Source organism: Megascapheus bottae, chromosome 5 (assembly GCF_031878675.1).
Source record: "Megascapheus bottae isolate mThoBot1 chromosome 5, mThoBot2.hap1, whole genome shotgun sequence".
In the NCBI taxonomy this organism is placed as follows: domain Eukaryota; kingdom Metazoa; phylum Chordata; class Mammalia; order Rodentia; family Geomyidae; genus Megascapheus; species Megascapheus bottae.
The window spans coordinates 9,211,492-9,229,430 of NC_143513.1; the positions used below are offsets into that span (position 1 = coordinate 9,211,492).

The 17,939-nt window shown below is 47.1% G+C and overlaps 1 protein-coding gene across 2 annotated transcripts in view; it reads left to right on the forward strand.

Annotated features, from left to right (window-relative positions):
* Positions 1-4,256: 4,256 nt before the first annotated feature.
* Positions 4,257-17,939, forward strand: part of Dpy19l1 (dpy-19 like C-mannosyltransferase 1) — a 50,748-nt gene continuing 37,065 nt past the window's right edge. The window contains exons 1-6 of one of the 2 annotated variants that reach the window (XM_090332650.1): positions 4,257-4,656; positions 9,794-9,818; positions 10,398-10,485; positions 12,820-12,957; positions 14,310-14,430; positions 15,042-15,135. In XM_090332650.1, coding sequence (XP_090188776.1) covers positions 4,371-4,656; positions 9,794-9,818; positions 10,398-10,485; positions 12,820-12,957; positions 14,310-14,430; positions 15,042-15,135 — 752 coding nt within the window. In that variant the 5' untranslated portion in view covers positions 4,257-4,370. Of the gene's footprint in view, positions 4,657-6,339; positions 6,429-9,793; positions 9,819-10,397; positions 10,486-12,819; positions 12,958-14,309; positions 14,431-15,041; positions 15,136-17,939 lie in introns of those variants that run through there. The other variant, XM_090332651.1, reaches the window with a different exon arrangement.

Consider the following 17,939-nt stretch of genomic DNA (forward strand, 5'->3'; position numbering starts at 1 on the left):
ATTGGGCATAAGAGTCTTGAGGACTTTTCTTCTCTGGCTTACCTTGAACAATGATCCTCATTCTTGGCCTTCCAGTTAGCTAGCATTACAGGTGTGAACAATTGGCGGCTAGCTTGAATAGTTGCTTTTTTTGTCCTTGGAATCTGTCTCAGCTAATATATTTACTATGTCTCATTACAAATTATCTTTGTGGTATATTTGGAAATCCCTTCAGGAAAAGTACTGGGAAGATGGACTAATTATAATGTTTAAATTTATTATAACCTTGGATCAATTCATGAGCTTTTCAAAATGCAGCTTTGAGCTTATTATTATTTTTTTTTAACATCCACCACTATGTGGCAGACACTGTCCTGAGAATACACATAGCTAAACTGCATCTCCTGATCTTTTGGATACCATAAAGATAACATGAAGTCTATTATGCAAGCTGTGAGGATTGGTCCTGTGGGGGGGAGGGGGAGAGGGGCAATGTCCAGGACCATTCTCTCTTGGCTTGATGACATGTGGTGGAGATTATTTTGTAAAGCACCTGGGGGAAGGATGCAGGGAGCCTTGGTGAGGGGCCAAAGGATCCAACTGTGGAGAAGCTGGGAGCCCAGGGGACCCCAGATGGTAAGTCTGCTCTGATTTTCACTTGCCCAAAGTGATTCTTTGCCACCGTGGTCTCACAGCCTATCCTGGATCATTAGCTGCAGGCTCTAGGCGGGCTCCAGATACAGTACTTCATATCCCCACCTATGACTGTCTGTCTGACAGTATTGCTTGAGATGGGGTCTCAGGTGCTTTGTTTTTCTTTTGTCTAGGTTGGTGTGGAATGGCAGTTCTCCTCACCTCCCCTTCCCAAACTGCTAGGATTACAGGCGGCCACCACCAGTGCCACTTCCTTCCCCACTTCCTTGTAGCCATTCGCTGCTCTGAATGCTTACTGAGAAATTACTTCCATTCAGACAACTACTCTTCCTGGAGTTACTAGTTTGATGAATGTTATATTGTCTTCATGATGTTTCACAAACTCTATTATCCTCCGTTTCAGGGATGAGGAAATTAAGATTTAAAATTAGTATACATACAGAGTTAGTATGGACCAGAGTCAGGTCTGGAATGTGGGCCTAAAATGATCACTTCTTTTTTTTTCCCACTTTTACTTAGGTTCTGTCTTGCTAGACAGCTCAGGGGAGGCTGGCCTCAAACTCATGGTCCTCTTTCCTCAGCCTCCAAAGTACTGGGATTACAAGCATGTACAACCAAAAGTATCTCTTAAAAGCTATCTTTTTGATAAATGGGTGCTGGTGGCTCATGCCTGTAATCCTAGATTCTCAGAGGCTGAGATCTGAGGATCTTGTTTCAAAATCTGACCTGGGCTTGTCTCTGATAACACGCGCGCGCACGCACACACACACACACACACACACACACACACACACACACACACACACACACACACACACACTACTTGCATTGATTTGTCTCAGGTTCTCTACGTGGAGAAAGGAATTGAACTAAATAAGAACCCAGTGGCTGAGTCCTAGACCTGAGTGATATATTTCAATTCAATGTAACTGATTTCCAGAGTCAGGTTCTGGGCTTGGCTCTGAGAGATAGTTGAAGGTGGACAGAACTTATGTGCTCTAGAAATTTAAGACCATGGAAGAGGGAGGGACTAAGACTAAGCAATTTTCAAGGGTACAATGAGACAGTTGGGGTTATAATATTTCACTCATTTCTTCATCTGGTAAAATGGTAGCAGCTCTTCTGCAATCCACCGCATGTAAGAGAAACCATCTAACTCTGCAGTTCAACGGTTCTACCGTGTCCTATGTGTCTTTGTAGTCATTAAAAAACAAAATTAATCATCCAGTTTTGTTTTTTTTTTCTTTTCCTGCCAGTCCTGGGGTTTGAACTCCGTTCCTGAGCATCATTTGCTTAAGGCTAGCATGCTAACACGGTGTCACAGAGCCACTTCTGTTTAATGTGAGGCTGAGGAATTGAACCCAGGGCTTCATTCATGTTAGGGCAAGCACTCTACCACTAAGACATTCCCAGCCCAGTTATTTCTAATAGACACTGAATTAGGTTTATTTTAACTGGAAAAGTGATGAATTCAGCATTAATCCCAGAGAGTTAATAGAACATGTCTCATACCCTACATCAGAGATTTCGGCCTTCTGCATAGCATTTTTCAGTCATTCTTTAAAAAAGTATCCACATGGGGTGCCTATAATTCACATCTGCAATTCTTCCCAGATTGTGAGAGACCAAAGTCTGTGAGAGTCTTAGCTCTAATTAACCTGCAAACGGTGGCAGAGGTGTGGGTAAGAGCACCCAAGCTAAAAAGCCAAAGCGAGAGTACCAGGCTCTAAATTGTAGCCCAGTGCTTGTGTGTATTCATAGTGTCCAGAAATAGTTGCACTTTGTTCTAGTAGGCATCTAAACATCCAAATTCACAAAACTTAAAAAGAAAAAGCACCAGCAATTTGTTAATGAGTATGACAAGTCTTTCCTCTAACACTCCTCTAACACAGGAATATGTTGTTCATTTTTTTTTCCAAGCTAGATATTTTATTCCAAAGTCAACATTTGTCTCCAACAGCATATCTCACTGGTCAGCTGTTTTCATCAACAAGATTTCCTTCTTTTAAAAAATATAGCAATAGGTGCTTTTAATCTTTTAAATTTAAATGGATCAGATGTTACTACCTTTTTTTAAAAATGATTTCTTTTTGTATTTTATTGTTGGGGTAATGTATAGAGGGGTTACAGTTACATTTGTCCAGTAGTAGGTACATTACTTCGTGAACATTGTTAATCCTTCTCATGTTTTTCTCCCACTTTCCCTCTCCCCACACCCTCCCAATCATCTTGTTTTTCCCCTTCTCTTCTCTGTTTCAAAGTATATACAATATACCCGGTAACAAAGTCAGATACAGAAACAACATGAAATAAACTATAAGGGGAAAAAAAAGAGAAAAGAAGTAACTTTACATAGTACAATAAGAATACATTGTTTTTAAAAGAAGACTCAGTCAAGGAAAGCTGGGATTAATGAGGAAATTACTAGGCAAAGAACTACAGAGAATCGGGGCACCGAGAAGCATTGGGGACCCCAGGTAGACAGGCTGGGATCTTCGTTTATAAAATGGAGACACCAGGATCACAGGGCTCTGCCAGGAAAAGGGCCTTTCTGGTGTGTCGTAAGCTGCAAGGCTCCAGGGCTTTCTGTACATCAGGCCTGGTGACTAGGACCAGGTCAGCTGGAAGTGCCAGATGTCTGGGCTTCATCTCCTCCAGCACAGGGGGGAGGGGGGGAGGGCTTTCTCTGGCTCTCTCCCTCCCTCCCTCCAGAGTCTTCTCCCGCCGGGCTGCACTCTCCGGGGTCAAAACTTGGTTGTCACGCCTGTAACCCTAGCTGCTCCAAAGCTCTGGAGGCTGGTATCTGAGGATCGAGGTTGGAAGCCAGCCCGGGCAGGAAAGACCAGGGGTCTCTAGCTCCAGTTAACTACCAACACGCCCCAGGCGTCGAGCAAAAGAGGAGGGCCTGGGCCGAGTTCAAGCCCCAGAACACACACACACACACACACACACACACACACACACACACACACACGGCACAGGCGCGCACACACGGCACACGCACACACACACGGCACACGCGCGCATGCACACACGGCACACGCGCGCACACACGCACAGGGCACACACACACACACGGCACACGCGCGCACACACGCACAGGGCACACACACACACACACACGGCACACGCGCGCACACACGCACACGGCACACACACACACACACACACACACACGGCACACGCGCGCAGGCGCGCGCGCACACACAACTTGGATCGTTGCCCCGCGCGGGGACTGCGATCCTCTTTTAGCCAGGACACTTGCACAGGGCGGGGCAGACTCAGGCCGCTATTCCACCCCAAAAGGGAAAGAGGGAAGAAGGGAGGAGAGAGGGGGAAACCGGAAGCCGACTGAGGCACGAGCCGGGCAGGGAGGGGAGAAAGGCAGGGGATGGTGAAGGGCGGGAGAGGGCGTGGCCTCGCGGTTCCCCGGCCCGGTAGGAGGAAGGGGCGTGGCCTCCTCAATCGCCGTGCGGGGGAGGAGGAAGGGGCGTGGCCAGAGCGCCCCGCCCCCGCCCCCCGGCGTTCCGCGGTCTCCCTGACAACCGGAGCGGCGGCAACGGCGGCAGGCGCGCGCGAGTCCGGCGCCGCCTCCCGGCCGCCCCGCCGAGCCGGCAGCCTCCGCCCGGCCACGGCGATCTCCCCGCCCCCGGCTCGCGCGGAGGGACGGCCCAGCTCTCGGCGGCTCTCGGGTCGCCGTCCGGGCGCGCGCAGCCGGAGGGCGCGACTATGCCAAGATGGTCCTGCAGGCGCGGAGCAGGCATCGGGAGGCCGCCAAGCCGCCCCAGGCGCCGCCGCCGCCGCTGAGAGGGGCTCTGGACGCCGGCGCCGGGGAGCCGGGGCCGGGGCGCGCGCCGCCGTCTCCCGGGCGCAGGGGCGCGGCGGGCCGGAGGGGGCCCCGCGCGGAGCCCGGCGCGCTGCCCGCGGGGGCCGGCCTCGGGGGGCGCCTGGCTGCCGGGCTGCGCGGGGCGCTGGGCCTGCGGCGCGCGGGGCGCGGCCGGACCTGGAGCACGCTCGTGCTGGGTGAGCAGCGCCGCGGGACGGGGCTCGGGGCCCGCAGTCCACTCACTGACTCCCGCTTTCCTCCCCTGCCTCTCCTCCCCGTCCACCCGGTCCCCGTCCCCGCCACTTCCCGTCCCGTCCGACTTTCTTCCCGGGACGTCCCCACCTCCGTCTCCCCCGCCCCGCGTCCGCTCTCCGGTTCCCGTACCCGCCGCAGGCTGCCTGGGCTTGGGAGACAAAAAATGGCCCCGAGTCCACCAGTACCTGGCCCGGCCGCGCCGGGCCGCCGCTGACCGTCCGCCTCTCCTGCCCGGCCCCTCCGCCGCCACACCGCCCCTCCGGGCCGCCCCGCACCCCTCCGGGCCGCGCGCAGGGCGCCGGCTGCGGCGGCCTCGGTCCTATAAAGTTGCCAAACTTGTCAAGTCCTGGCGTGCTGCTGTCCGTCTCGACCCGCCACCACCGCCGGTGGCGCCCCGAGATCGCCCTGGACCCGTCAGTTTCCGGGTTCCGCCGGGCTCGGGGCGTCCTCGCCCCCTCCCCTTCCTCCCTCCCGGCTCCCTCCTCTCCTCTTTCCCCTCCCCGCCAGCCCCACGTGGCCGGCCTGGGGCGTGCGGCCCGTAAAGTTGGTGCGGGGACTGGGGACCGACTCCTGGCTTCCTTTGTTAGCGGGTTGCGTCCCGGCGCGCGGAGTTGTGGCTGTTCGGGTGATCGGCCTACTTGTGCTAAGGCTACTCCAACCACTCTCTCGTCCCGCCTCGCGCGGAGATTGCCCCGAGGGGCTTTGGCCCGGGAGCGGTCTGATTTGTAGTGCGTCCCTCTCCGTCTTTATTCTATCTCCGGCGGACCTGAAGTTCCCGTAGGCCCAGAGTTCACGCCCGCAACCGCGTCAGTGGCGGGCTGGGGCGGTCGCAGCCTCCGCGGGAAGCCACCGGTCTCCGAAGCCAGGAACTGGTGTTCTCAAGCAGGGTCCTAGTGCCCCCGGTGGGGACGGTGGGGTTGCCATGGAGGAAGGGGGGCTTTCCTTCTGTAGAAAAATCTGAGTCTTCCCAGCATTTACTGGGCCCCCCTCCAGCCTTGAGCCGGCAGACCCTCCCGTTTGCTGCTCGAGTTCTCTGGGAGGCAGCACCAGACCGCGGAAGAGGCCCGGCAGGGGAGGCCCAGCCTCTGTGCTGTGCAGGGTGGTTTATGTCTTCCTTCTTTTCCTCTTGACATGGCCCGGTAGTCCTTTGCATTTACACGTTTTAGTTGCCTTTATAAAACCGAAGGTGTAATACCGATTTGAAGTCCCAGCCTAGAGTTGCACTGTCCCCGACTGGCTAGTGTGAATTGTGACTGTGCTTTGGTAATCTGTAGAATGACATTGCTTCCCTGAGTGATAGAACTGGTCTAAGAATAGCCATAGGACGTCTGTTACCTTTTTTGCTTATTTTTCTTGTAAGCGCATTTCCTTTGAGTTTGCTTCTGTCAGATGACTCACATTGGGATTTCATCATGTCCATATCTAGGGTCAGGGTGGCCCTTGGCTTGCTTGTCCCTTTGTCCTAGTTCTCTGGTGTAGCAGGGACAGTGGTCATCAGATGTGAGGAAGGTGGATGAACTTTCTGCCATGAGCTAGAGAATTCGTATCCTAGCTGATCATCGTTGGTGAGGGGCACGGGACACCTCAGGCCTGGTCCCGGGTGCTTGTTCATCTCCCGGCCTGTGCGCCTATGGGACCTGTTCTTCCCCACCCTGTGCCTCATGAAGCATCCAACAAAGCATCCAAGCAGCCCAGGTCCCAGGAAGGGGAGCAGGTGAGACTTGATGGAAAGCTGCCTCTGTTTCTCAAAGTGGCTCTTGCATTCTCCCCCTTCCTGAAGAATTACAGTCTTTTCTTCTTCAGGAGCTACTACTTATCTGATTAAGTACTACAACTAAATGTTAAACTTGACAAAGATGGTTTTATTTCTATTTAGGAAGAAACACAAAATACATTATATATGTGTGTGTTGCTAGGGTTTGAACTTCAGCCTGCTAAGTAGGTGTTCTACTACTTGAGCCCTGCCTCAGTCCTCTTTGCTTTCAGTAGTTTTTAAGTAGGGTCTTGCTATTTCCTGTGTCTCCCTGGACTGTGATAGGCACACACGAACACACACAGCTTTTTATTGATTGAGGAGGTGGTTTTTTACCTTTCATCTTTAAATTTATATTTGCCCAGGCTGGCTGGGATATAGCCCTCTTGATCTCAGCTTCTGGAGTAGATAGGATTGTAGGCACCAGCCACTGCACCTCACTAGATGCAGTTATTTCTAAGTGTTACACACTGCTGGAGCTCTTGTCCACATGTGTTGGCGGCACTAGTAAATCACTTACCAAGTGACCCCTTTCCACTGCTGATCAGCGAGACTCATTGTTATAAAGTCTGTTCTTATACTTGGACATTACTTAAGGGGAGGAATTACAAAGCGAGTTTCTTGACCTGCTTAGTTTTAGACAACCTAGGTACTCCCTGTGGTCTGCCAGAGGTGGCGGTGTTGTAGAAAGAGCATGAACAGTTCCTTAAACTTTGTGAGGGCAGCCCAGTAAACAGTGCAGCCTCTTCTGGGCGTACCTGGGTGTATGTGTTCCAGCAGGCAGCAGATTTAATAAGGGGGCTCCTTGCAATAGTGTGGGCAGGTGTGAGGAACCCCCAAATGATATGGAGGCACCCCAGGATGTGCTGCCATGCCTTTGTCTGCCCTGCAGAGGGGCAAGTGTGCATGGGGGCAAGGTCAACCAAGATGAACCTCCTCAGATCAGTCTTCTGAGTGACCAGGATTATAAGCATGAGCCACTACTACCGGCTAGAATTAATGTAGGTGTACTATGTGTGTTCATGCCTTTTAAATGTTTGTTAGTGACATTTACATTTCATAGAGACTGCAGACCCATGTATTTATTTGCCTGTCTGGGCTCACTCCATCATGCCTGTAGGGAGCGAGGATAGTTTTCCTCTGTCTCAGTGCTAGTGGAACGGTCTTTGATGCCTGGAGATTTCCTGAGCTGGTTCAGTTCCCTGAGTGAGGTTTGTGATTGAAGTAAGGTCTCTTGGCTTTATTGGTTGGTTAGTTTGGGAGTTCTAGATATAAAGTTTTGGTGATGTGAAGGTGACCTGGAGCACTGCCTGGGGGCTCTGGAGGGAGCACTGTATGGGAACAGTCTTGCATCTTCTGTTTCCTTATGGCCAACCTGTCAGTCTTTGACTTTGCATAAGTAGTTGTTTTGTATGCTTGTGTTTGGAGCTTGAGCTCAGGGCCTCAGTGCTGTCCTTAGGTTTTCTGCTCAGAGCTGGCACTCTAGCACTTGAGGCACAGCTCCATGTCTAGCCTTTTGCTAGTTAATTGTAGATAAGAGTCTCAGGGACTTTCCTGCCCGGGCTGGTTTCGAACTGTTGACCCTTAGGTCTCTGCCTCTGCAGTGGCTAGGGCACAACTGTGCAACACTAGTGGCCAGCCATAACTAATTTTTGAAAACTACAGATTCTGAATTTAAAAGTTGGGTTGGCTGGTTTCCTGGCACTGCTGTACAAAGAATAAAATTGTAACTAAGTGTCATGTTTTTCTTAATCATTTAAACGATAAACCAGAGAAGTTTGCAATTGGGAGGGACTTTATAATCCTGGGATTGGTGTGGTTTACGAGGACATGCACATATGAAGGCATGTATTATTTTGCTTGTATATTTTATCTGACTGCTTGTTTTTAAAACACAGGCATAGCTTTCTTTTTCCAGCAAGGAGACATTACTTTATGAAAGTTATTGATGTGTGTTACTCTTTGATTTAGTCATTTTTGTTCACAGTAAATAAGGCTGAGACTTAAAAGAATTAGAATTTGTTGCTCTTAAGGCATGTTGAGTCATTGTATTGTGGCCTACTTTAATACTTGTACATAAATATTTACACTTTCCTTCTTGCCTTTCTCTTTGGAATTCTGGTTGAAATGCTTGTATGCTCTGCCACTTTTCCTTTTTACTTTGTCCACCAAGCTGTGGCAGTTTCATCTCCCTGTGCGTCCATGCTCTCATTGGTGAACTGTACTTAACAGTTTTGCTTGAACTCAGACAAGAAGCGGGATTCTTTCCATATGTGACCTGTCTCACCAGAAAGGGCCATAGTCTGACTCCACAGGAGTCCTGGGACATTGCTGCTTAGAACCTGAAAATGCTCTGTAATAAAACATCACCATGAGAATAAAGAGTTTCTCATTTTTCTCTTAACTGGTGTAAAGCACTGTTTTGCTCAATGATACATTTTTTTGCAAGAGAATACTATTCATTAAAAAGAAGTAGCTTCATGTAGACTTGTGCGTTCTTGATCTTACTAGAAACAATGAATTCTTGGTTTGAAGCCCAAGATCCCTGTTAGGAAGCGGGGTTCACCCTCTTGCAGTTTACCATTTCTGGTGGGCTTGGGAGTAGGGCCAAGGGTGTCCCCTTCCCCATATCCCAGATCTGCCTGTCCATCTGCCCCTTGGGTTCTGTCTCTCTGGGGCTGGCATCCAGGTTCGGGGGGTCCCAGGGGAGGCCTGTAGCCAGAAGCACCAAGGTTGATGTAACTAGAAGTCTGCAGTCAGGTGCCGCTTGGGCTAGAGGATACTTAACTATGTTCACTGTAATGCGGTTTTCCACTGGCTGGAAGGAAAACTGTCGATCCTCCTGTGAGACTGGTAGTTTTTTGTTGTTGTTGTTGTTGTTGTTGTTCTTTGTTGTATTTACAAACAAGTAAGGTTTATTGTAAAATTATAAGTAAAAAGTAGTATTCTCTTTCCACTTACAGTCTTAAGGCCCAAACCACCAAATGATTTTCACTTTGAGCTTCACTTTCATGGCTGCCAGTCTTCCCCTGGCTCTTGTGATCATTCCCTTCTATGGCTCCTTTATAGTAGTTGGCAAATAATAGGTCACTGACATTTTTCTGAGTGTGAAGTTGCTGTTCAGTGCCTGCCCCGCCTGCTGGTGGCAGAAGCACAGTCTGGGTACTGGGTGCTCATTTCTAAACCCAGTGTTCTCCCAGGTTGTTGTTACACTGGCCTTGTACTGCATGCCTCACACGTTGGCATGCTTGTCAGTGGAGCTGCCTCGGAAAGGTGCACATATTTCTTGACGCTGAATACTAACTTACATTTCTGTTTTCTTACAGCTGCCTTTGCAGCCGTGTTGCACTGGTGAGATGCTTTTTTTTTTTTTTAAATGTATTTTATGTATGTGTTTAGAATTTCAGTAGCCCTTCCCATCAGTCTGAAGGCTGAGTATGTATAACATGTAACACAGTTGTCTGGAAAAGTAGCTTAATTGATATATCAGGGTCAGAATGATATAATTTTTAATAAAAAAGATATCCATTATTAAAGAGGCTATATTTGATACTCTTAATTTGCTTAACACTAATATGGTATACATGTTGAGAGGAAGATTAATTTTTTTTAATTTTCTGGATAGAAAGACATATGAATTTCATTAACCAGACATTTCTGAAATGGTAACTCAACGACATTTATATTTTAATCTATATTTTATTATATTCACTCTCCCTATCATTGTTCTAGTGCATTTTAATTTTAAAATTGGAATGTGTTTTTTTCTGGAGAGAAGCTTCAGTAGAAATGCTAAGACATAATGGGTAAAGAGCATACGGTATTCTTGTGTTTTACTTCTGTTGCAAAGTTACCTGTCCATTAAGTCTACATTTATTTTTGCTTTTAAAGTTGCATTTGTAAGTTGATTTACTGTTTTGATTTTTCTAGGTGTCATATAACACATCTCTTTGAAAATGACCGTCATTTTTCTCACCTCTCAACACTGGAACGGGAGATGGCTTTTCGCACTGAAATGGTTCGTTTTCATGTGGTACTTTATTGTAGCACGAAGGGACCTTTTTCCTTCTGTTTTTGAGGAGAGTCTTGCTGTGCAGCTGAGGCTGGCCTCCAAATCATTACTCTCTTGCCTCAGTCTCCAGAAAATGGGGTGCATAAGTGTGTGTGACCACATTCAGCAGAGGAATCCAAACTATTTAAAGGTCTTTATCACAGACATTTTCATAGGGTTTTTCTAAAGTAAGAGGAGTAGACAACTCTCCCTTACCTTCTTTCAGCTGAACACTGACAACCACCCTCATTCTCAGCCCCGTGGTGGTCACATGTTGAAGGAAATGTGGATTATCTGTCCCCTCTACCAGTGTTTTCCCACGCATGTCACAAGACAGACTTCCTTGATTCACCATAGTACCCTTGTCACACTCAAAACCATCAGTATATAACTCAGTATCATCAGATACAAATTGGTGTTTAAGTGACCTGTCTGGCATTAAAAATGGACTTGTTTAAATCAGGATCTAGTGTCCTACACACTGTATTGACCTGACACATAGGTCAGGTCAAGTTAAGATATAGGTCTTAACTTGTTTAGTCTATAAACTCCTATTCTGACATTTATTCATGAAGAATCTAGGGATTTTTGTCTTATACAAGTAGCCAGAATGATTCACATTATTTCTTCTGCCTTGAAAACTCATGGGTTCGACTTTCTGTAGCTGCAGATCTTACTTCATTTTTAAAACAATTTATTTTATTTTTTATTGTTGGGGTAATGTATAGAGGGGTTATAGTTACATTTGCCAGATAGTAGGTACATTACTTCTCACACATGTATACCCCTTCTCATGTTTTTGTCCCCATTTCCCTCCCACTCACCCTCTCCCAATCATCTTTAGCAGGAACACTTGCTAAGTGGTACTGTGCATGTTTGGTGGTGGCATTGCAAAGAGCCACTGTCCTGCTTTCTGAAAGGTTGGTTTGTACAATAGCTTTAGAAATAGTTTTGTTAGTCCTTCTTAGTGTCCAATCATCCATCTAGAATAGCTTTCCCTGCTGGATTCCAGAAGGTGATTATCTGTTCTGTTACTTTTTCTGCATTTATTGACTAATTCTGCAAAGAACTCCCTTCAGTGTTTGTTAAGTTTTTCTCTGAGCCATACTTCTTAGTGGAAAGACAGGAAATGCTTCTTTCTTTTCATTTGCCACTTTTCAGAAAAATGACCTGGTCCTCTGGCATCTTGTAGTCAGAGCAACAGGCATTGCTTCTGTTGTAACCCCCTGGCAACTGGATGGCTTTTCCATCCTCTTGTAGTGACAATGCCCTGATTGGCACTGCCCACCTTGGGAGCCAGCTCACCTAGTGTTCCTGCAGCCTCCCTGTGTTCTGGTCCTGCAGCCAGGTCACTAGTATTCCTGAGGCCTCCTTGTTTCCAGTCCTGTGGAACACACCCTTTCCCCTGCCCAGTCCCTATCCCAGGAGCCTTAACGCCTTTCAGAGCAAATCCATGGGATAATTTAGGCCCTGTTATTTAGGTACTCCCCAGTTTTAAGTTATCACTGCTGGGCTGGCCATTATGCCTAGCTCTTTGTGAACAGAATTAGGAACAGCTGTTTTTCAGAGAAAAGTAATCCTGTATTTATACAATAAGCCCACCTCAGTTGTGGACTTTTGTGCTTGCTACCTTTTAGACAGGATGGGGAGTGTTGGGCAGGCTATGCCATGGCCCTAGTATCCTTGCCACATAGCCTATCAGTCTGAACTGGAACATGACCTCCACTGCCATCCCACAGCTCCACCCAGCTGCTGTGATGGAAAGTGAGCTGTACAATTACAACAGGAATGAAAGGTACACACTTCGCCAGTGTGCAGTCTTCTCGACACTGTGGAGTGAGTGAATGTGTGTAAATCTGGAGGAAAGATGACTGAGGCCATTTTGGGTTAAAAGGGAATTGCATTTGACTCAGGCTATGTTCTTGATAGCTGGAACATCTTCGCTCCATAATAAATCACTTTGTTATGAGATAGGTTTTCCTTACACATTAGTGTGGGTTATAGAGTTTTCTTAGATGAAATACATGACACTGAGTTTTATGTGTACATATTTGAATGTTGAAACTATTTTTGAAGCTCTTTTGCATTTAATTATTTCAGTTAAAATGAGGCTATTCTCCAATCTATTTTTTTGCAACATAAGAATTTATCAGTGATCACAGCCTGTGAAATTAACTGTAGCTATTACTTGCTTGAGTGCCTTTTTTTTTTAAATGAACAGTGTACTTTAAATATTTCTTCATCTAAAAAGAAGCCTAATAACCACATGGCTGTGCTGTAACTGGAGTGGCCTTGTTTCAGGGACTGTATTATTCCTACTTCAAGACCATCGTGGAGGCACCCTCCTTTCTGCATGGGGTGTGGATGGTTATGAACGACAGACTCACTGAGTTCCCCCTTGTCATTAACACCTTGAAAAGGTTCAACCTTTACCCTGAGGTAGGTTACTTTGCCAGTTGTGATTGCTTTTGTCACTTTTTACAAATGTCTTTGTATATTAAACGCTTAGTCTGAATCAACATTGTAGTCCATCCTCCCCTCCCCTCCCCTCTCCTCCCCTCCCCTCCCCTCCCTCCCCTCCCCTCCTTTCTCCTCCCCTCTTCTTTCCTCTCTCCTCTCTCCTCTCTCTCCTTTCTCTCTTCTTGCTCTCCTCTCTCCTTTCTCTTTTTCCAAAGAAAATTGTACCTGGGGAAGAAAGTCATCTCAATTGTGGAAATTTTAGGGGGCTGTGTGGGAGTATTAGCTGTGGAGGTATGAGTGATGGTGGGGCTGTAGCATCTGTCTGTGTAGCTGGGGAACAGGCTACCTTTCACAACTGTTTGCCAAATGGTTTTCCTGCCCTCTGAGGTTCCTCGCTGGGCTGGATGTGCAGCTTGGAGGAGAAGATGGCCCGCCTAGGAGGTCAGGGAGGAGCGTGGAGAGAGCCGTCACTGGCCTGCTGTGGCACCACAGTCCTCTGGCTGGCTGTGCCTGTCTGGGCCTCTGCTCAGCCGCTTCCCCCGGGCCCTCATGCATTTCCCACCCAGGAGTGCAGTCTCCCACTACAATCCTCAGGTGGCACTAAGACAAGGGAGTGGCCAAATGGATAACTAGTGTGCATCTTCTCACGAAAGTATCCTGCTGAGCAACTTTTATGAGCATATCCAAAGTGACTTTACATGTGGAGCAGAGGTGTATAGTTTTCTGTAGAGCCTTCAGTTTTTTTTTTTTTTTTCTTTTGCCAGTTCTGGGGCTTGTACTCAGGGTCTGAGTGCACTGTCTAGTGCACTACCACTTGAGCTGCAACACCACTTCTGGCTTCTTCTGTGTATGTGGCACTGAGGAATCAAACCCAGGGCTTCATGCATGGTAGGCAAGCACTCCACCACTAGGCTACACTCCTGGCCCCCCTGAGCCTTCAGTTCTTGAAGGATATTTGTTAGATCAACTGGCTCGCATCTATAATTTTAGGAGACGGAGACCTGAGAATTGAAGCTTGAAACCAAGCAGACAAAACTGAGAACTTACCTCCAATTAACCAACAAAAAATCAGAACTAGACCTATGGTTTAAGTGGTCGATCGTCAGCTGTGGGCAAAATAGCTTAGCAACAGTATGAAGTTGTATGTTCAAACCCCAGTACTGGTGTGCATATATGCAAGTGTACACACATACATGCAGTTTCTAACCCTCTTCCTGTGTCATCTTTGTATCACTACATCATTCTTAATGTCTATCATTGCTCTGTAGACCACCCTTTATGGAAATTTTGCAGGATTCCACCTTATAGCATCTTTATTTTCTTATAAATAGGTCATCTTGGCCAGCTGGTACCGGATTTATACCAAAATAATGGACTTAATTGGTATTCAAACCAAGATCTGTTGGACAGTCACCCGAGGAGAAGGCCTGAGTCCCATCGAGAGCTGTGAAGGTAATGTCCCAGTCCTGTGCCGTGACACTGGATTCTCACCACGCCTCAGTGCTATGAACAACATTTTATTATAGTTTTAGCAAGTCAGAAGCCTGGGCAGCTACAGCAGGGCTCATTTGTGTCTGATATAAGGGCTTCTTCTAGAAAGACCTGCCTGGCTAGACAGAGCCACGTTACTCATTTTAGCCCTGAGGACCAACTAAGCTAGTACTGTCAGCTGGCGCAGCTCATAAGACCTTTCCTTGGGCCTTGGGTTTTAGGTCAGGCTGCTTGAATGTGGGTGGGGGCTATACTGGGTGTGGCAAATGCCTTCCACAGAAAGTTCTTGACTTTGCTTCAGCTTTGGACTGTTACTTCATAACCAGACTCAGAAGAGGCCTAGACTCCATTCATACCTCCTTGAGAGGTGGAGCTGCAGGTGGCAGCTGCCCTGCTCTCCTCAGTTCTTCTCTGAGCCGGGTGTCCTGCCTTCATATGCCAACCAAGGCAGCCATTTGATTTATCTGACAGCCATTTTCCAAATAGGTTCTGTTTAATATGAATTGCTAGACACATAAAGATACACATAAAGACATTCGTGGCTAGAACATACATTTTGTTTATTTTTAAAGGATTGGGAGATCCTGCTTGCTTTTATGTTGCTGTAATCTTTATTTTAAATGGACTAATGATGGCCTTATTCTTCATATATGGCACATATTTAAGGTAAGCATATTTTAGTACATATTTATGATACATCATAATAATAGAAACAGCTCATAGTTAATAGTCATTAATAACTTACTATTCAATTTTACAATGTTCCTAAAATGTCTACTTGTAATTATAACATTATTTTGCATTTACCTAGTTTTTAACAAAATGGTTTTAGAGGCTTAAATATAGCATATCGTGAGGATATTTATATATGTTTTAGCTATTTATTGGTATTTGGGCATAACCATTATGTAATAGTTAAATCAAAACATAAGGGAAAACCAATTACTGCCAAATGATATTAATGATTTTAATGGCTCTTATTTCTAAGTCTGTTCTACATAAGTAGCTAATATGAGACCTGTTTACATCACTGTTAAGGATTCCTAACACTAAAGCACACATCTTAAAGGCCTTAGGTTTCTTTGCTGACAATTTGTCACACTGCCTTTGTCATGTTTCCTGACATGCTTCAGAGGTAAGGGCATTTGGATTTGGTTTTTAAGTTGGGATAAGGTGGGAGTTTGAACCTGCCCTTCCCCCATTATTGTCTTTGCTTTGAAATTATGGCTTGGCACACAGTGTTCAGGTTCTCAAGAATCTATGGTTTGTAGCTTAGTGTTGTGATACATAGCAATTATCTTGTAACTACGTCTCACCTAAGGAAAATATATCTGCGTGTCGATTTAAAGATACTTTTAGATGCCAGTATTTCTGACTTTTATATAAGAAACCCTTTTTAATTAGTGAATTGGGCGAATGAAGTGAAAATGGCAAGTTTGAAAGATGGTGTGGAAGGGTCTGTTTATGCACCAGATGCACAGAAGCACTCACACTCTTTCAGGAGAAGGCCAGGACTGCCTTGAGGGACAAGTTCTTTTGTTGAGAACTGCTGTCTATCTGACAGATACAGTGTCACATTTGGGAGATAAGGTTTGAAGTAACAGAAGTTACATTATGAAATAAAGTGTCACTGCTAGACACCTGATCTAGTTATGCTACTTTTAAACTGAAAGAACCTCTAAACACTTAGCAAGTAAACCATACTGTCTTTAGGACTGATGTGGGAACTTTGGCTTGCTGCCAGAATTATCTCTGTATGTGTACTGAGTCACATAGTCTCATTTTTTTTTTTTAATGTAGTTGTGCTAAAATAAGTGTGCAGTTAGGTTAGATACACATGATAGGCATGTATGGAAATATCAGTGCAAGTTTTTTGTATAATTAGTTTATGCTAATAGACAATTTTGAGGTCCACCGTTTTAAGGTGGAGAGAGGGATCATGTGGGTCTTTCTTACTGGCTTCCCAGACTCAGCTTCCTGCATCACAGCCACTGGCACAGCTGGCTGTAGCTGACATCTGCTGCTCTGGCCCCTTCTTGCTGTCTGCATCACCACATGTGCCTTTATTTTCTTATTTCTGCCTTTGTAGTTTATGGGCTTTTTCTGACCTTCAGATAATCTCTTTAGCCCTATCCAAAGGCAGCTTTGATGAAAGTGGAAAAGCAGAATCTGTTTCTTCTACTGTAGCCTGTGTTGTACTTTACACGTAAGACATCAGTGACTACAGGTCATTGACAGGCTGTCTACCACACCCTGCCATTCTTTCTGCAGTGCCCCCTCCAGTTCATCCTGACACATATCCACCTGGAGATGGTGTCAGATGCCCCAAGTTGAGGGTTCAGCTCCACAAGACTCCCTCACTTCCAGTGCTAGCTCCAAGCCTCAGATGGTCAGCCCTGTGTTTCGAACTCACTGTGGCTATATAGAGTCCCCAAGACCTCCTTTTGGGGTTCATCAGTTTGCAATAGTGGCTCACAAAAGTCCCGGAAACCTGTCTCTATTCATTGGCTTATTTTATGGATGTAACAAAGGATGGAGGTCAGAGATATGTGGGCAAGGCTCGAGGTAGGTGTAGAGCAGCCCTGCCCTCTTCAGTGAATTGCTTTCAGAGACCTCTTTGTGAGCATTCTCTCCGTAGGTATTACTGATTGATGGATCACTGGCCATCGATGAACCACAGCCTTGAGCCCCTCTTCCCTCCCTGGAGGTGATGAAAAGTCCCAGCCTTGTGACTGCCTCATCTTTCCTGTGACCAGTCCCCAGCCAGAAGCCACCTAGGGGCTGCTGGCCACCAACCAGCTCATTAGAGTGTGAGAGATGTGTCACTTTGGAGGTGACACAGCTCCTTCCCAGGACTCCCAGCAGATCTTGAGCTTGTGGCATACTATGGGGTGTATCCTCCAGAAGCTCTGGCTCTTCCCTCAGTTTCCAGGGGACAGAGCAGGCAGTGGTGCTGCAGTGCCACTCCTGGTCCCGGTAGGGAGGTACCAGGTTAGGAGTGTGAACTGTGAAGAGTGGGACTATGTATCAGCACTCCCCTGCCTCAGTGCACCCACCAGGCCCCACTTCTGTGTGGGAGGACATCTGTCCCCAGTGTGCTTGTGGGTGGGCCTGGACCTCGAGGAGCTCGGTTCCTCAGGACATCCATTGGCAAGCTCATGAGTCATTCCAGTTGGTGAAAATGTGGTATGGGCGACAGAAGTACCATTCACAGCAGGACAGCCGCAGGCTCTGATTTCACTCTGCTGCCTGGCTTTGAGGAGGAACCTTGAGAGGGATTATGGGGCTGCTGGTCAATGTGAGCGGTAGACATGTGGGGGCTGAGGTAAGATAAAAGGGAGAATGTGGCCTATGTTCTCTTAGCTGTGGCCTTAGCTGTGGTCATGGTGTGCACTGTCTGTTTGCAGTGGCATGCACTGTCTGTTTGCAGTGGCATGCACTGTCTGTCTGCAGTGGCATCTGTCTGTGAT